Source organism: Culex quinquefasciatus, chromosome 2, assembly GCF_015732765.1.
Source record: "Culex quinquefasciatus strain JHB chromosome 2, VPISU_Cqui_1.0_pri_paternal, whole genome shotgun sequence".
NCBI lineage: Eukaryota > Metazoa > Arthropoda > Insecta > Diptera > Culicidae > Culex > Culex quinquefasciatus.
The window spans coordinates 143585861-143605336 of NC_051862.1; the positions used below are offsets into that span (position 1 = coordinate 143585861).

General features: G+C 36.5%; 1 protein-coding gene across 2 annotated transcripts in view; it reads right to left on the reverse strand.

The window, feature by feature from the left end:
• The window catches only part of LOC6046701, a 41399-nt gene that overhangs the window by 13273 nt on the left and 8650 nt on the right, over window positions 1-19476 (reverse strand). For both annotated transcript variants that reach the window (XM_038254919.1, XM_038254918.1), the window contains exons 2-5: window positions 13417-13621; window positions 9245-9684; window positions 1684-1788; window positions 1514-1601 (exon numbers count right to left, since the gene is read on the reverse strand). In XM_038254919.1, the coding sequence (XP_038110847.1) occupies window positions 1514-1601; window positions 1684-1788; window positions 9245-9430 (379 nt within the window). In that variant the 5' untranslated portion in view covers window positions 9431-9684; window positions 13417-13621. The remainder of the gene's footprint in view (window positions 1-1513; window positions 1602-1683; window positions 1789-9244; window positions 9685-13416; window positions 13622-19476) is intronic.

Genomic DNA, 19476 nt, shown 5'->3' on the forward strand with positions numbered 1-19476 from the left:
GGACTCGTTGGAAAGGTCTTTCGATTTTCTAGCCAACGATGAGTCGGATGATGGTTCCGGACATCGTTTACATACATTTAAGTGAGATCCGGCTTCAAAAAAGTACATAAATATCACTTAAGTGGTCATAACTCGAGACAGGGTTGCCAGATCTTCAATGTTGTGGACTCGTTGGAAAGGTTTCTCGATTATATGACCAACGATGGGTCGGATGATGGTTCCGGACATCGTTTACATACATTTAAGTGAGATCCGGCTTCAAAAAAGTACATATATCACTTAAGTGGTCATAACTCGAGACAGGGTTGCCAGATCTTCGATGTTGAGGACTCGTTGGAAAGGTCTCTTGATTATCTAACCAACGATGGATTGGATGATGGATCCGGACATCGTTTACATGCATTTAAGTGAGATCCGGATATATGTGAAAACACATTTTTAAACATAACTTTCGAACTACTTATCAAAACTTCAAACAATTCAATAGCGATGTATGGGACCCTAAACCAAGTCGAATGCAATTGGTTCGATCAAAATCGGTTCAGCCAGTGCTGAGAAAACTTGGCAAGATTTTTGAACACATACATACATACACACACACACATACACACACACACACATACACACACACAGACATTTGTTCAGTTTTCGATTCTGAGTCGATATGTATATATGAAGGTCTTCGAGCTTTTAATAAAAAGTTCATTTTTAGAGCAGGATTATAGCCTTACCTCAGTGAGGAAGGCAAAATGACCCTTCTGGGTTAAAACAGATTCAAAAAGTACAAGAAATTTCCCATAAAATGACATGTCTCACGATTTTTGATAATTGAGTAACGGGAAATGGCAGCTATTTTAAAACTATTTTTTAACTTTTTTTGATGAAAAATACGTTTTATCGAAATTTTGAGTACGCCATCCAATCGGGCGTCTAATTTTACACAAAAGTACCTTTGACACCAAATTTCTATCTCTTCACGGTTGCGAGCTACAAATCACTGAAAAACGTGTCTTAGTAAAAACTAGAAAAATGAAAGGGGTCGTACCGCCCCACCGTCACGAGATATCGAAAAATGGACCTCGGATTCGTGATCAGGAACCAAAATTACCCCTTAGAGCAAAATTTCACGCAAATCAAGGAGGGTCGGGCCAACTGCTGTGTGAGTTGACGGAGAATGACGCACATCCAATTACATCAAAATGAATTATAGTTCAAATTATAGTTGAAAAGAACTCCAAAACTCTGAATTTTTCAAATGACTACCAGTGTCACCCCGGTTTTTGAAATAAAAATTGTATTACTGAAATAATATTAGATCAATGCCACTCCGTTTCACGGTAATTGGTTTTCAAATTATTCACCAAACAATAAAATTTGTTTAAACCTTAGATTTCAGTAGAAAATTCTCTAGTTATCATTGTAATGAATTTCTAAAGGTTGCATATCTCCACTACAATGCAGTAACCTAACTTTAATTTGCATGCTATTGAAAACCTCACTTCCCAGAACTTACCTTTTTGATTTTTCATAATATTTTTAACCTGTGCACTACCATATTTAGTCTCCCGCACGAAAATCCCGGTATCGTCTAGGTAATCGTCCTGTGAATAAAAAAAAAGCAAGCAAAATAAAACAGTCAAATATCGAGAACATCATCAAACCGACCACTCAACCCTAACCCACCTTCACATCATCGTAGTCCGGAACAGACTCCCCGAAGCGTCCCCCGCTGCTGCCGTGCCTCACGATGACCCCTCCGCCCCGGCCTCGGTCATCAATCATCAGCACCTAAATGAGATTAAAATTGGTTACAAATTTTCCTAAATGCTTCAACAACCCGAAAACAATTTAATTTTCCCAGTTGATGTAATTGTGTCGGTATTGCAACATTAACATTGCAACCCTCGTGGTTTATGGATGACCCCCTGCTTCGGAAAGTGGCATTTATCAACAGCTCCCACTAATGATTCCGAGAACGGGTGTCAGAATTTTCCCGAATTTTGTCCCAAACTGCCGAGCCCTCCGGGGGAAGGTTCGTTGGCGGGAAAAACGAATTTTGACACGTGTGCGTCTGTCATTTGCACACGTTGCGTCTGACGCTTCGGACAAATTGCCACCTCCTCCCCGCCCACTTTGTTTTGTCGAATTGGGCGCCCAAAATTGTTGGGCAGGCGTTTGTGCAACTGTTTGGGAAAACATGTAAAGTGTGTGTGCACGGAGAGTGTCGGGGTGACAGGAATGGGTTTAATTAAGACGATTTGGGTGGAAAATTAAATTATTTCCTGGATCAAATTGAAATATTTGTTGACCAAATATCTATTTCACTTAATAAACGATAAGTGAATTGCTTGTTTATTACGATTTTAATACATAAATTTTAAAGGAAGCGCAAAATTCGCCATTTTTTTATTTGAAAAAGTACTCATTTTGTAAAGAATTCCCAAAACATAAAAAGTTTGGCGTTGATAATCGACGCCTCTATTCTTTTTTAAATATTTGAAAATATAATCTAAATAGACTACAAAATGAGCACTATAGATTTCAAATTGGTGTTTGGTTTTTGATGGAACATGATGATAGCTACAGAATGATACCTGAAATTTAACAAATTTCTTTCATGTCATTATTTAATGTCAATATTTAACACTGTTTAAATTGTTACCACTCGACTAATCACCGAAGGAAATCGCTCGCATTAGCCAAACGTGACACTCGACAGACGATAAATCACCAAATTCAAAATCCGTTGTCATCCGGAACGAACTCCTCCTTGAATAAATACGGACCACCCCGAACAAAAAAAAAGACACCAAAGCTCAACAAACCGAGAATAATTACAAAGTCAAACAAATTCTCCCCGTGGCCGTTCCCAGCTGGCCACCGTCAGCAAAGTTCCACCAGATGGCGTGCCGGCCGTCGTGAAGAGCGTGAAAATTTGTTGAGCACTCCCACAAAACAGCCGCCGCCGATAATTTACATTTCATTACACACTCCCAAATACACCCGCACCTCGCCCCCTTACCGACCAAGCTGGGAAAGTGTTTGGCCGAGCCTGAGCTTTTTTTTTGGGAAAACACTTTTTCGTTATCGCACGTCCATTTGCATAGTCAGGGGCTGGATTTGCATTTTAGCACATTCTGTTTGTTCGTCCTGGGGGGTGAGCTTTTTTGTATACTTTCAAGTCTACGTGCAGTATTGGACAAATACGATTGGTCACCTCGTGATCAACAGGGACGACTATTTCTGAGAGTGGAAAATAAAATGGCGAATGTTAGGTTTATTTGGCATTGAGAAAAGTCTTAGCGTGTAATGAAAACAAATCGTTGAAATAAATTAAATAGGATTCAGAATTGTGTTGTTGTATGAACACTCCGTGCTCAAACTCAACCCACTTTGAATCATCTGGTAGGCGATAGGACTCACAATCCAAAGGTCGTCAGCTCGAATCCTAGGGTGGATAGAAGCTTATATGTAAAAAGAGGTTTTTAATTGCCTCAACAATCAAGCCTTTGGACACCAAGCAGGAAGCTCGTATGATTACTATGATTATTGTAATAACAGACAAATTATATTTTTAGCTATTCTTCTAACAAATTTTTGCTATTATTTTTTGCTATTTTAACAGCTAATCATATCATTCAATAACAGTTGGAGTTGTTCTTCCATAACAAAAAATGTTTTTCCCAAGTTATTCTGGCTTTCAACCAAAATCTGACCAATAACGAATTTTGTTAGGATAACATAAACTGTTATTAAACTCTTATGCAAAAAATGGATTTGTCATGAAGGTTCTATGATATTTTCAGTTATCTTAACAATATTTGTTAATGAAATGGCATGAATTTTGTTATTACTGTCTGCCCGGGGCCAGATTATCTTCCATTCAGAAATTGATTATTGTAAGCAACGCAAAGGGCTAACACCACCAAAAATCCGGGACTGAGATAATCTGAATCAACATAATCCAAGTCTAATACAGACTATACTCTCTCATAATTCATAGCAGCATCTATTTTAAATCTTTAAATAAAATTGATCAGAAATTTTTTTTTAATATATGTTTGAATGCAGTTTTTTCTCACAAAATATCTGTACTTCTACTCTGTATTTGAACTATTCTACTATTAAAAACAATGAAAACAAAATCCGTCCTCATTAGGGTGACAATAAAAAAAAATCGACATCAGAGATACCCCCTGGATCAATTCTTTAGGCAAAAACAAGTAACTGTGCCAATTTTGAGCTAAATCGGTTAAGCCCTTAGCCACTTTTCATCGTTGAAGTTTATAAGGGGAAAATCACGAAAATGTATGGAGAAAAACGTCGTTTCAGTAATTTTCTGCTTGGTGGCGCAGGTCTCGCCCAAAATTGTCCAAGTGTGAGATTCTTGTAGTAAATTTTAATCCCTACAACTTTGTCGAAGGGTGCAAAATGATCCGAGTTGATCCTGATTTTTGGTGATTTTTCTAGAAAAAAATATTTTCTTATATACTTCCTATATACCCCTTGTATACTTTCAAGTATACAAGCCGATATCTTTTCATCGCATTGCTAATAACTCATCAGGATCAACTCGGATCGTCTTGCACCCTTCTACAAAGTTGTAGGTAATTAAATTGCCTACAAGAATCTCACACTTGGACAATTTTGGGCGAGACCTGCGCCACCTGCTGCAAAAATCCTGAAGCGATGTTTTTCCCCATACATTTTTGCGATTTTCCCCATATAAACTTCAACGATGAAAAGCGACCCCTTAGCCTTAACCGATTTGGCTCAAAATTGGCACAGTTACAGCAAAAACAAGCCTAAAGAATCGATCCAGGGGGTATCTCTTGCGATTTTCCAAAATTTTCAATTTTTCTTGTCACCCTAGTCCTCATCCAAAATTTCTTAAAATTACTTTAAAAAAAAGCTTTGTTTTGAATTGAATGTTTGGAAAACTCACACTTAAATCTGGGTGCTGAATAGTGGTTCGCAAAGGGGCCTCAATTAAGAACTGTCAAAGCGGCACCAATTTACTATTCGCAAAATGCTCCCAAGAAGTAAGCAAGTATTGTAATCGATCAATAATTTATTTTGTCAGGAATATAAAAAAAAAAACCCGATGGCGTCAAACTTTTGAAGTTAATTAATCTTAAGAAGAGGATTGAAATCGAGATTGGCATAATTCATTACTAACATTTCAGTAAGCGCTTTATCTCACGCAAAGCCTATGTTTATGACACATTTTGAAATATTAAAGACGAATTATTAATAACTATGAATGGCATCTGCAACATAATATTGAATGATCTTACTCCGATATTTCCATTTAGTTGCTCTTAAAATTCATTTAATTCCACCCACTTCTGACGCAATTTTTCGTCGCGTCGTAACAAAAAGGCCTCTTTTGGCCACCCATCGTTTATTTTATAAACAAAACACGCACGAAACACTTAATTTCTGAGCGCAAAGTCTAACATAAACAGAAAAAAAGTCAACATCAAATGTTTAAAATCAAATCACTTCAGCAACAAAAACTGTGTCACGCTTGATCTTGAACAAAGCCTTCTACTTTGTTTATGTTTACAGCTGTAGTGCAGTTGTATTAGTGGAGAGCAGTAGAAAGCATTCGAAAATCACGTTACACATTTTGTCTTTTCAGCGCCCAATTATAAATTATTGAATAAAATGAATTGATTTTAAAAGAATATTAAATTCATAGGAATACATCTTTAGATCAGACCTTTTCTCATATATGCTTAAAAGAGCAAATGATTTGCTGATGATGCAATAGTAAAAAAACTGGGACAAGAAATCATTTGATTTTAGAAATACAAAATTAAAATTAATTTTAAAATACTCCCATAAATTAAATTTAATGAGGTACTTAAATATGTTATTTTTTTGTAAACCTTATAACGTCATGATTCGAAATCCGGACACTTAGTAGCATATCATTTTCGATACAGCTGACAAAAAATCATATAATAAGTTTGAAATGAAGAAATATCTTCAGGATGTAGTATTAACAGTCAGTTTTAAGAGAATGCATGCAAAATATGTCTTCTCTAAAAAAAATTCATCCGAATTTTAAAATTAAAATGACTTGTTGTGCTTCGATTCTCAGACACTGCTTAAAGCTGATTCGAATTCCGGACACTCGTTTTTGCTAATGAATCGCACAAATTTGGACTAAAATGTTACTGAATGGCATTGTTTAAGTCTCAAATAAGCTGTTGACATCAGAACAATCGATATTTTATATAAACATTTACTAGAATTTTATAAAATCAAAACCATAAATTTCTGCTTTGCCTTCCCGGTGCTTCGGACGCCTGTGAAATACACGTGAGATGTTTCACATTTTTGGTAATCTTATAATTTTATTTTATTTATTTGTGTTGACATTAACTACAGCGTTCAAACAAACTTTAAATGAAAGTTGATGTTAGAATTCATCAAATAACACAGTTTTTACATTCATAATGCGAAGCTATATCCAAATAATTGATAAAACAAGTTGAGGTGTCCGGGTTTCGAAGCGTCCGGGAATTCGAATCATGACGTTACATGCTCAACTCGGAAACATTGAAAAATTAATAGGGTAGAGTAGTCACTAGCGTGGTTCACGTTTCTATGAAAAAGACAAAAGTTGTTATTTTGTCTTGCATCAACCGGAATTTCGTTCTTTTATGTCCCCAGAAGCACTCCTGAAAATTTGAGCCCATTTGGTAAGGTCTAGGAGCTCCAGTTTTAATTTGAAATTTATATGGGATTTTGATTTATTTTCCATGGAAACTATCTTTTACATTGTATTAGGATTTTTTTATAAATCGATGAAATGACTTAATTCTTATAGTAGGAGATAGGTTTTGAACTGGGAACAACTTTGTAGAACATACCAACATGCTAGGAAGTGACCCTTTAAAGATACAGATACTTTTAGATGGTGGCTTTTGAAGGGCCAGCCACCATCTAAAAGTATCTGTATCTTTAAAGGGTCACTTCCTAGCATGTTGGTATGTTCTACAAAGTTGTTCCCAGTTCAAAACCTATCTCCTACTATAAGAATCAAGTCATTTCATCGATTTATAAAAATCCTAATACAATGTAAAAGATAGTTTCCCATGGAAAATAAATCAAAATCCCATATAAATTTCAAATTAAAACTGGAGCTCCTAGACCTTACCAAATGGGCTCAAATTTTTAGGAGTGCTTCTGGGGACATAAAAGAACGAAATTCCGGTTGATGCAAGACAAAATAACAACTTTTGTCTTTTTCATAGAAACGTGAACCACGCTAGAGTCACCAATGAGACACGGGAAATGTTTGTTTTTTTTTTATTTCTTCTCAACAGGCACTTATTTTGCCCCAATGATGCACTTAAAACTAAATTTACATACGTAACAAAGATCTTAACAAGGACACAAACTTAAAACGCAACGTAGTACGAGACACATCTAAGCTAAACACACTGGACACTTTGTTAAACGCTCTCTTTAGTCCGTTGATGGCACCATTCGCGCTGTAGTTGGTGCGACGAAACGGAACTTCGAGAGCTGGCGTGTGGCGTAGTTGACGAGTAGGCACTCGGAGCTGAATCTGGTTACGCAGGTCAGGGCAATCAATCCGGCCGAGTAGGAAATAATGATAAAATGGCTCTCACAAGACGAAGTTTCAACCAATCAGGCTCATATTTGGGGGAATGGTGTGTCTACTAGATACGCGTCTGCCATAATAGTGGCTTTGGATATGGACGCTCCCTTGCAAAGTTATTCAAACATCTATGATTCTGGGATGTAAAAGTAAATTATGACTGAAAATTACATTTTCGTTCAAAGGCTGCCATTTACACAAAAACCTCTTTTCGGCCCATGGGTAACAATGAGAAACTTTGATTTTTCGTCATGAAACTTTTCAAAATCTATGAAAATCTTTGAAAACATGAATTGGAAGTGATTTTTGGTATATTTATTGAGTTTGAACTTCAATCAACCAAAAATTTAATGTTATTTGGTAAAGTATATGATTTTTACGAAATTTAAATACTTTCTAGTATAACTTTTGTTAATTGAAGTTTCATTTCGACAAAATTGCTTGAAAATGTTCTAAGTAGGTCACCTGGAATGGAGCAATATAAAAACATGATGTTTTACTAGAAAAGTAGTGATTTTTGTGCGTCTACAATGAGACAGTAGAATAACTCTGGCTGTAGACGTCAGATCGATCTTTTGTTTTGGTCAATGTTAGAACACATTAATTGAAAGATAATGCTACAAAAAGCTCATTCAACTATGATGATGACAAAATACAAAAATCGTTGAAAGTTAAAAACCAAAAGTGTCTCATTGATGACTACCTTACCCTGAATTTAACTGGAACAAAAGTCAATCTATTTTAAACTATTAGGCTGGTGCAAATTAAACAGAGTTCATGACTGTCCATTCCTGAAAATATATTTTTTCGAATAGTTCAGCAAATTTTCTATAAAGTTACCAAAGATACATTGTAGATTGAAACTCTGGTTGCTTAAACACAGCGAATTAAGGAAAAAGAAACAAGAAAATTGATGTTTATTAAGTCTCATCCAAACATGGACGAGGAAGGTTGTTAGCTCAATCCAGGAGTAGGAGTCGTCTCCCTGGGTCCTGCCTCGGTGGAGTCACTGGTAGGCAGTTGGACTAACAATCCAAAGGTCGTCAGTTCGAATTCCGGGGTGGATGGAAGCTTAGGTGTAAAAAGAGGTTTGCAATTGCCTCAACAATCAAGCCTTCGGACACCTAGTTTCGAGTAGGAATCTCGCAATCGAGAACGCCAAGGGCGTTTACAATATTGGTTTTTACATCGATTTAGTGTCTCTTGGCAGTCGTTAAGAAGAAAAAATAATTAATAATAAATTCAATCGGACGTAAAGCTTGAAATTTTGTTTCAGACATCGGCTTTTTTGTGTCTACTATTTCGAATAAGTGATGGGAATGCCTCTAATCGTCACTCAATTAAATTAAGTTGCTATTCTTGCATAAATTTGCGCAACAAGCAATCCTAATCTGCATTGCAAATAGAAACTTTAAAAATAACCCCATGCTCGTGATCCGAACCCCCACAGTGGAGGCGTTTGCCAAGATGCACATTGCATTGCATTGCCAAGCCAAGCCGAGTCCCCATTGTTCGGATTCCTAATGAAACAATTATTCAACGGAACCAGCTCTGACATGGCCTCAGCTGGCAGATATCTCCCAATCTCCGGCCACCCACACTCACCTCCGTCAGGATAATCAGCCCAAAGATGGCGAAGAACGCTATCACAATGAGGAAGCTCATGCCGGCCCGCTCTCGGGCACCCCAGGACGTCTTCTTGGTGCGCTTCGACCTCGACGACATGGAGCCCCCCGTCAGTTTCGAAGACGCCGACGACGACGAAGTCGGGGGGCTCCCGTTGCCGTACATCCCTCTAGGAAGCGGAGTTGACTCTTCCACTTCTTTCTTCTTCTAGCGGATCCTGTGTGTGACCAGTTGGCCTAGAGAGCAGCACCCCGAGGGTGGGTGTGGGTGTGTTCTCCAGCCGTCAGGGATGGTTAAATGTCTCCACCGGAAGTCTCTTCGTTTTCTTGGGTTGGGTTGTTTATGGCTGCTTTTGGGGTGTATGTGCTATGGCTGTGGTCTGATGGCTCGCCTCTCGTTGCCTCTTGTTGAGCAGTTCTCTGCAAAGAAAGGAAACAAGAAAATTTTGCTATAATTAGAAAAGTTTATTTCAAAGTTTATGCCTCACTTTTCTTCGAAAAATTCCAACGAGTGATCTCTAAAAAGAAACATTTTGTGAAATTTTCAATGTTTTTTTTTAATTGGGTTCAAACGTGAAAGAAGCCATTTTGCATCAAATGTTTCTTCATGCAAGGTTTATACAGCGATTTTAAATCAAAACAGCAGGATCCAGATAAATCGGGATGATTCTGTTTTCCAGTGATTTGATCAAATCTATAATTTTTGCAGTCAAAATCATCGTTACAATTATTTTTTTTTCGCGCCTGTAAAAAAATCCCAAGAAATTCCGAGGAGGCAAGCGCGTAATAGAAGTTAGAACGATGTTTTTGATCCCAAAAACTACATATTTCATCGAATTGAGTACTGCAATGTTCTAGGATCATCTTGACAGCCTTACAATTCACTGGAAAAAGAATCATCCCGATTGATAAAGTTATGCCCTAGAACCAGCGAGCTAAAGTCACCGTTGGGTTGGGAGTTGGAATGTTAAGATATGATCTTTTCAGAAAAAAAAATCAGATTTCGGTAAATCAATCAAAAACAAAGTACTATTCTTTTCCATCGAAAAGAGTTTCCAACACATTTTGCTGGAGAGCAATTATCTACGATACCGGCCGATTTCAACCCTTTTTTTGCTAAGCTTTGTTGGACATTCCCTGTCACCCATAAAAAGTCTCAAAACAATTTTGGCAGCTGTCCATACAAAAATGGCACGTAAATATTCGAAAATATGTATCTATTGAACGATTTTTTTATCGAATGATAAGAGTTATTCAGAATAAATAGGTACACAGATTTATTCACCGAATTTTAAATTAACTTTTTTCACAAAATTTCAAATTACTAAATTCCGTATTTTTTATTTTTCATTTTTTTTTTTATATTGTGGATTTAGTTGGTAGCTGGATTTTCTGGCATCTTCTCAAGGTCATTGGAAACGGTCGTGGATAGACCTAGGGGTTCTCAATTGGAGTGAAAAAGTTCAAGTTGTAGAAAAAAATATCGATTAAAATTTTGATTTTTAATCACTTTTTCGACATTAGGAATAATTGTTTAAGCATGGTCGCATTTTTTTTAATCAGTTGGAAAAATATTATTTTTCTTGATAAAATTTTAAGTTTTTACCAAATGATTATCCCTAATTCTGGCTCGATGCCGCCATCACGCGACCGCGTGCTCCTTTTGTTTGTCAACAAAGCTGCAGCTGGTTAGTGAGACGAAGTGAGAGCGGGAGAGGTTTTGACATTTTTATGCACGCATCTTGCCCCCGCCTATTTCGTCGGTCGTTTCCAACGACCGAGTTCAGCAAGGTACTGATCGTACAATATTTTTTAGGGGACAAAAAACCACAACTTTGAAGCCAACACAGATTTTTAGACACAAATTGTGGCGCAACTTTATTGAAAAAAAAAATGTATTTTAAAACCAAAAAAGAAATGTGGTGACACAAACATTTTTTGACTTGAGTTTTTAATTATGCAATCAAAAAGTACTCTATACTTTTTTTGATAAAGTTTTCAAAATAAAGCCACCCATAGTTCAATGTTACCTTAAAAATCGATTTGCGATTTTTTAAAAAAGTCCAAAGTTATTCTAAAAAGGTGCCATAAACTAATTTTAAATGCCAATATCCCAGCGACTAGTGCTTCAATTTTCAATGTTCGAAAAAACATTTGTGAAATTTTATGGTCTTTTCGAAAAAAATATTTCGAAAATTTTAAAATCAACACTAACTTTTTAAAACGGCCAGACAGTCAACATTACGCCAATTTGAAATGTAAGTCTTGATTCCAAATTTGTTACTAAAATACCAAAGAATGGTACAAATGTTTTATTTTTCTTATTTTTTTTTTCAAAAAACAGTCAGTGAAAAAAAAGGATTTTGAGATATTAACTTTTGTGATAAAAGTATTTTTTTATTTTTTATTTTATGCTTTTTCAAAATACTTTATGAAAAAAAGCAAACTTATAGAAAATATGTTTGAAGATCTGGGACAATTTCCCTATTTTCTACGCTGTAGTTAAAAACTGCTCGTTCTAAAGATACAACCTCATAAAGCTGATTTTTTGGTGTTTTATTTTTATTTTTTTTTCAATACAATCTAATTAGCCCAACAAAGTTAAAACAATTGTAAATATTTGAGTCAACTTTTCAAAAATATTTTTTTTGGGCAAAACACGGTCGATGCAAATATGTTTTAAAGTTATTGTACCTTGGCTCTGGTCGGGAATCCATAAACCACGTGGACACTTTTTTGGGAATCTGTTACCCCCCCCCCCTCGTGGACAATTCTCCATACAAAAAAAACTTTTTTGTATGGATCGTGGACAATCGCAATATCCCCCCCCCCTAAAGTGTCCACGTGGTTTATAGATGGTCCCATGTCGATATCTTATGTTAACTTGATAGGAAAACAGTCAAGCTTAATACAAAAACGTTACTTAATCCACCGATGGTGGTTGGTGCCTTCCTCACAATTATGTACATATTTATTTCTGTAGTAAGAATGTCAAACCTACAAATTTTATCTAAATTTTACTACTTACAACATATATACATGGAGTATGGGGTCTAGAATCCCAAAAATCATTGGACGTAATATAACAACAACACCTACGGGGCTGTTTCATGAAAATTGTTCACTTTCAATAGTTATATTACTTTAAAGTTTTTTAAGCCTTAAGACAGTAAAAAAAAATATCTGTTAATTTTTTACGAGAGTTTCAAATCAACAAAATCCCGGGAGCCAGATCTCCGGATAGATCCGGACTACTTTTTCATCAACATATTTGAGATCCGGCCTCTACAATGTGTACAAATGACACTAAAGTGCTCATAACTTTTGATAGGGTTATCAGATCTTCAATGTTTTGGGCTCATTAGAAAGGTCTTTCAAATACCTTTCTAAAAATGTATGATCAGACGGATTTTCTTACAAAAACCACCTTTTTTACAATCTTTCAAACTTAAGCCAGAATCGTTTTTTAGCATAAATTGTGAAATACTTAACAAAACTATAGTTACTACTACAAAACTATTAGTTGATATAGGTCTTGTGGGACCCTAAGACGGATCGAATGAGACCAGAACGGCCCAAATCGGTTTAGCCAGTCCGGAGATAATCGTGTGCATATTTTTCGGTGCACGGACTTAGAGACATACACACGCACAGACATTTGCTCAGAATTTGATTCTGAGTCGATAGGTATACGTGAAGGTAGGTCTACGAGGTCGAATTAAGAAGTTCATTTTTCGAGTGATTTTATAGCCTTTCCTCAGTAAGGTAAGGAAGGCAAAAAGCACAAGGCATTGATGTAGTGATGAAAAGTCAAAGTTTATGAAACTTATAAATCCAAAAAAAGCAAAAATAAGTTGATTTGTGAAAACGTAGAGAATTATTAAATAACAGAAAAGTATCTTTTTAACATAAACTGGAATTCTGGAGTTTTTGTTTGAAAAGGTACAATAAACCAAATTTTCAGTTTTTGCTATTTGGGTGTTTTTTAATATTCCTGACTCAAGGCGGTTTAAAAACACCCAAAAAGCATTAACTGGAAATTTGGTTTATTGAACCTTTAAAAAAAAACTCCAGAATTTTTTATGCCTAACCATAGCCAAAAACATATTTCAAAATGAAAACCTGAAGCACAATAAGAATAAATTTCCTTACCGGTTTCACAGGGAATCCCTCCACTGGAGCAGTTCGCTGCTGCTGTTATTGTAGATGATGGTTGTGGCTTGCCGTGACCGTAAGCCAGACGAGGTTTGAACAGGGAGTTGCTGCTGCTTCTGCTGCTGCTGCTGCTGCTCGAGTACCATCTTCACCGTCACCAACAGCATTTCGATGTAGTCCGACCGTCCTGACGAGGTCCTTACTAAAGGCAAAAAAACGAAATAGAAACAACAGACACAGATTGAGAAAGAAATAAAAAGAAGAATAAATCATTTGCATAAAGGTGACAACACCTGTAAATCATGCGACAATCAGGCAGCGCCAGCGGCGAAAGGATACGGATTTAATTTCCTTCTTTTGTCTGCCCCTCCCCCAGACGTCTTGCGTGTCGTGACTTAGGTTAGGGATATCCACTAATGGATGAATCGATAATTAATTATTGTGTGTGCTCTGGAGCACCTTTGGCGGTTGCGACAGCGGGAAAGCAACCGACGATAATCAGGTAAATAAATTAGGGTGATGATGGGGTGATAAATGGAACGGAAACTTTTCGCAATGTGCCCTTATTTTAATTAGCTGATGGAATGTCACGATGGGATGCATTGCTAGTTCAACAAATTAAACAGTGCTGAGCGCGGATTGTTTCCTGCAGCGAACAAATTCTTGATAATGCATGCTAAAAGCGGGTTATAATTAAACACATTTTTCATTAAATTCTATAAACCGTCATCAGAGCTGGTCTGAACGAGAGAGAATGGGTCTCACAAACTTCTGTTAAATATGAAGCTGAGTTGAACTCTTACTAGGTATTTGGGAAAAAATACAACAAAATGGCAAAAAATTAGAAAATAAAGGGTTGTTTGGGCGAGACTTAGAGAACATAAATTTGCATGTTTCTTTTTCTTGAAGCCGCTGTATCTCAGCAACTAGAGGTCCAATCTTCAATGTCTCAAATACAATTTTTTAACAAATGTTTTGAATTGTCACTATCTTATCAAAAAATCTGTTAAGTACTTCAATTTTACATAAAAAATAGGTATTTTTTGTAGAAAATTCTCAATTTTTTCAAATATCACTATTTTTATCAAAAAATCATAACTTGGGAGCAGATTTTTGACCATTCTTCTCTATGGCTCAAAAGTTGCGGGGTTTTGTCCCCTAAAACATAACAAAAAATCTTGAAAATCAAAAAAATACTTATTTTGGAAATTTAAATTGTTGTGAAAAAAAGGTAATTGAAAATCGGATTTTTTTTTTCTTTGTACCTATTTTTTTCTCAATAGTCCTCAACAATACCTAAGAGTTATTCTCTACCAACTCACACGAAATCGGGAAAAGTTACCCCGATGACTCTTCAATTTGCGTGAAACTTTGTCCTAAAGGTAACTTTTGTCCCTGATCACGAATCCAAGGTCCGTTTTTTGATATTTCGTGACGGAGGGGTGGTACGACCCCTTCCATTTGCATGCGAACATGCAAAAAAGAGGTGTTTTTCAATAATTTGCAGCCACAAACGGTGATGGGATAGAAATTTGGTGTCAAAGGGACTTTTATGTAAAATTAGACGCCCGATTTAATGGCGTACCCAGAATTCAAAAAAAAAACTAACTTAATCCACCTATGTGGTTGGTGCCATCCTCACTCTTTTCCAACAATGGGTGATATGTAATATGATGGGTTTGGACACAAAATTGATCCAAAAAAACACACATATCACTCAAGGGCTCATAAGTGGCATTATAAGTGGTCAGAACTCGAGACAGGGATGGGTCGGATGATGGATCCGGACATTGTTTACATACATTTAAATGAGATCCGGCTACAAAAAAAAGTACATAAATATCACTTAAGTGGTTATAACTCGAGACAGGGTTGCCAGATCTTCAATGTTGTAGATTCGTTGGAAAGGTCTTTCAATTACCTAATCAACGATGGGTCGAATGATGGATCCGGGCATCGTTTACATACATTTAAGTGAGATCCGGCTTCAAAAAAGTACATAAATATCACTAAGTGGTTATAACTCGAGACAGGGTTGCCAGATCTTCAATTTTGTAGATTCGTTGGAAAGGTCTTTCAATTACCTAACCAACGATGGGTCGGATGATGGATCCGGACATTGTTTACATACATTTAAATGAGATACGGCTACAAAAAAAGTACATAAATATCACATAAGTGGTTATAACTCGAGACAGGGTTGCCAGATCATCAATGATGTAGATTCGTTGGAAAGGTCTTTCAATTACCTAATCAACGATGGGTCGAATGATGGATCCGGGCATCGTTTACATACATTTAAGTGAGATCCGGCTTCAAAAAAGTACATAAATATCACTTAAGTGGTTATAACTCGAGACAGGGTTGCCAGATCTTCAATTTTGTAGATTCGTTGGAAAGGTCTTTCAATTACCTAACCAACGATGGGTCGGATGATGGATCCGGACATTGTTTACATACATTTAAATGAGATACGGCTACAAAAAAAGTACATAAATATCACATAAGTGGTTATAACTCGAGACAGGGTTGCCAGATCTTCAATGTTGTAGATTCGTTGGAAAGGTCTTTCAATTACCTAACCAACGATGGGTCGGATGATGGATCCGGACATTGTTTACATACATTTTAATGAGATACGGCTACAAAAAAAGTACATAAATATCACTTAAGTGGTTATAACTCGAGACAGGGTTGCCAGATCTTCAATTTTGTAGATTCGTTGGAAAGGTCTTTCAATTACCTAACCAACGATGGGTCGGATGATGGATCCAGACATAGTTTACATACATTTAAGTGAGATCCGGCTTCAAAAAAGTACATAAATATCACTTAAGTGGTCAGAACTCGAGACAGGGTTGCCGGATCTTCAATGTTGTAGATTCGTTGGAAAGGTCTTTCAATTATCTAACCAACGATGTGTCGGATGATGGATCCGGACATTGTTTACATACATTTAAATGAGATCCGGCTACAAAAAAGTACATAAATATCACTTAAGTGGTTATAACTCGAGACAGGGTTGCCAGATCTTCAAAGTTGTGGACTCGTTGGAAAGGTCTTTCAATTAACTAAATAACGATGTATAACATTATTATGTTTGGTTCAGTTTACTGCCATTTATTCATCTTCCGAAAATATGCGAAAACACATTTTTATACATAACTTTTGAACTACTTATCGAAACTTCAAACAATTCAATAGCACCGTATGGGACCCTAAACCAAGTCGAATGCGACTGGTTTGGTCAAAATCGGTTCAGCAAGTGCTGAGAAAACTGCGTGACATTATTGGTCACATACACACACACATACACACACACATACCCACACACATACACACACACATACACACACACATACACACAGACATTTGTTCAGTTTTCGATTCTGAGTCGATATGTATACATCAAGGTGGGTTTTCGAGCTTTTAATAAAAAGTTCAATTTTAAGCAGGATTATAGCCTTACCTCAGTGAGGAAGGCAAAACCTATTTTTCATCGAAAAAAACACTAAAAATGTTTTAAAAATTCACCCATTTTCCGTTACTCGAATGTAACATTTTTTGGAACGTGTCATTTTAAGGGAAATTTAATGCACTTTTCGAATCTACATTGACCCAGAAGCAGGGATGGAATAATCGCAAAAAAAAACATTTTCGCCAGCGAACTTTCTTCACCCGCGAAAGAGAGAGGAAGCAAATCACGCAAAAGAAAATCGCTCCCGAACTTCCCCAAAAAAATCAATCTGCTGATGATTTTTGTGAATTTCCTTGTCAGCACCACTTAAAAATATTTATTTCACTTTGTTTACACACATTGCCTATCTACAAAATGTGACAGGACATTTTTCGACGTGTGACGTTATACTTGCAAGTGTAGTGATGAAAAAGATGTTCCGCCGAATAATCAAGATGATGATTTTTTCAGATTCCTTTAACCGATCTTTCGTGCGCGAGAGAGGAGAGCCATGCTCCCTTCGGATTTTTTCTCTTGATGAACGTCCAATGATTTTCTTTTGATGATGATTATTCCATCGCTGTTCAGAAGGGTAATTTTTTCATTTAGAACATTTTTTTCATTTTCATAAGGGGTTTGCTTGTAAATATCACGAGTTATCGCGATATTACGAAAAAAAGTTTTTAAACAGTTATTACTTTTTGCATTTCTCTTTGTTTCGTCGGCCGTGTCTGTCACGGGTGACCATGAACGGCCATGATCGACGACGACCAACTTTTTTAAAACTTTTTTTTTCATAAAATCGCGATAATTCGTGATGGTATGGTTTGTACTTTGCCCACGTACCATTTTTGTTTGGACAGCTGCCAAAATTGTACGGAGACATGTATGGTGAAACAATGAAACAAAATAGCTTCTTTGGTCATTGGAAAGACTTTCACAAAGTATGATCCATATAAAAAATATAAAAAATAAAAAGTTGCTTTATACAGCTTCAGGTGGTTGATGCCTTCCTCACATTTATTAAACATTTTTAAAATTGATATTTAGTATTGTTTGTTTAGTATGCTTGATATTTTATCTAACAGTTCATCCTGCTCACGTCAGTTTATGTGTCCATTAGGAAAGATTTGAAAGAAAAGTTGCTTGTACAAAACGGTGCCCAGAATATGGGCCTTTTTTCAAAACCTCGCTCCACAATATGAATATTGTTCCTTGGGCTATTTTTTAGTAATCAAAACCAATTAAAAATAATCCTGTTGGAAAATAGATTGAGATTATTTCAATTCAGATTATTTTTTTAAACTACTTGTAATTTTAGGTATGTAAGTCAGATCTGGAAAATTCTTAAGGTGAAGCCGTTGATCATTTTCGGAGATAATTGATCATCAACCTAAAATATTCTGTACAAAATTCAATTTAACGAATTTCTGCTCCAAAATGAATCAGCATGCGCCGGTTGTTGCCTTCTTGAAGCCATTGAAGGAATTTTTGATCTAAATCAAATGTGTCTCAAAATTTGTATAATTTTGTGGAACAATCATTGACGTCTTAGTTGGCAATCATTGATTAATGACGATTTCCATAACTTCGCAAGGAATGGGATAATCGTTATCAAAAAGAATCAGCATGTGTAGGGCACTATTCTAAGCAACTTGTAGAAGGAATTTTGTCAAAATATTAAAAGCGACGCAAAATTTATATCATTGAACGAAAAATCATGGCAATGATGGAAGTCTTCACGTTAATCCACAAGAAAGCTCATTCCAGAACCTTTCTGAAAATTTATAATATGGCAAGTTTTCATATAAAAACCACCCTTTTTGGCAAATTTTTAAATATGTGCAGCAGTTTTTTAAGCTTCACTTTTGATGCGATTAACCAAATCTTATAAATTTCAATAGGGACTTATAGGACCACAAGACGAATCGAATGAGGTCAATACAGTCAAAACTGTCACCATTTCCAGAGGAATATTACCATCAAATTCTTCACCTTGTTACGTTACGTTTTTAATGCCCGAATGACACCATTACTCCTGTGAGAACAAAACTGCCAAGCAAAACGCATTTCTGAGCACATTGCACATAAAACCAGCTAGAGAAAAAAAAAAGACCCGCTGCATAATAGCATCCAAAGCCAGATTAGATAATTCAGCCATGGCAGCCGACATTTTTCGCTCAAAACGGATTGAATTTCAATCACATGTCTCTCCACTGCAAATCCGTCCCCATCCGAACGCGCAATCAGTTTGGCACTGGTACGCAAATGTGGGAAAGCTCTTCTTCTTCAGCCCACACTAATTCGGCAGATTGGTGCTTGCACAACTGGCAACCACCATCATCATCATCATCAGCGTTCTGGCCGTGTGCCGTGTCTACCGGGGATTATCTCGTTCCTCGGAAGATTCAATCCACTCCACATTCTGCTGAAAACAACAGAGGCTTTTTAGAGCAAGATTTTTCATCAATTTCGCTCTGAGCTTTTGCTAGGTTTGTGTCTTCGACGTGACAACTGAAGGTTCTGGTTGGTGTCTTTGCTAAGAGACAATAACCAAACTTACTACAAAAAGCCCCTTCTGCTTTCCACTTCAAAACGAA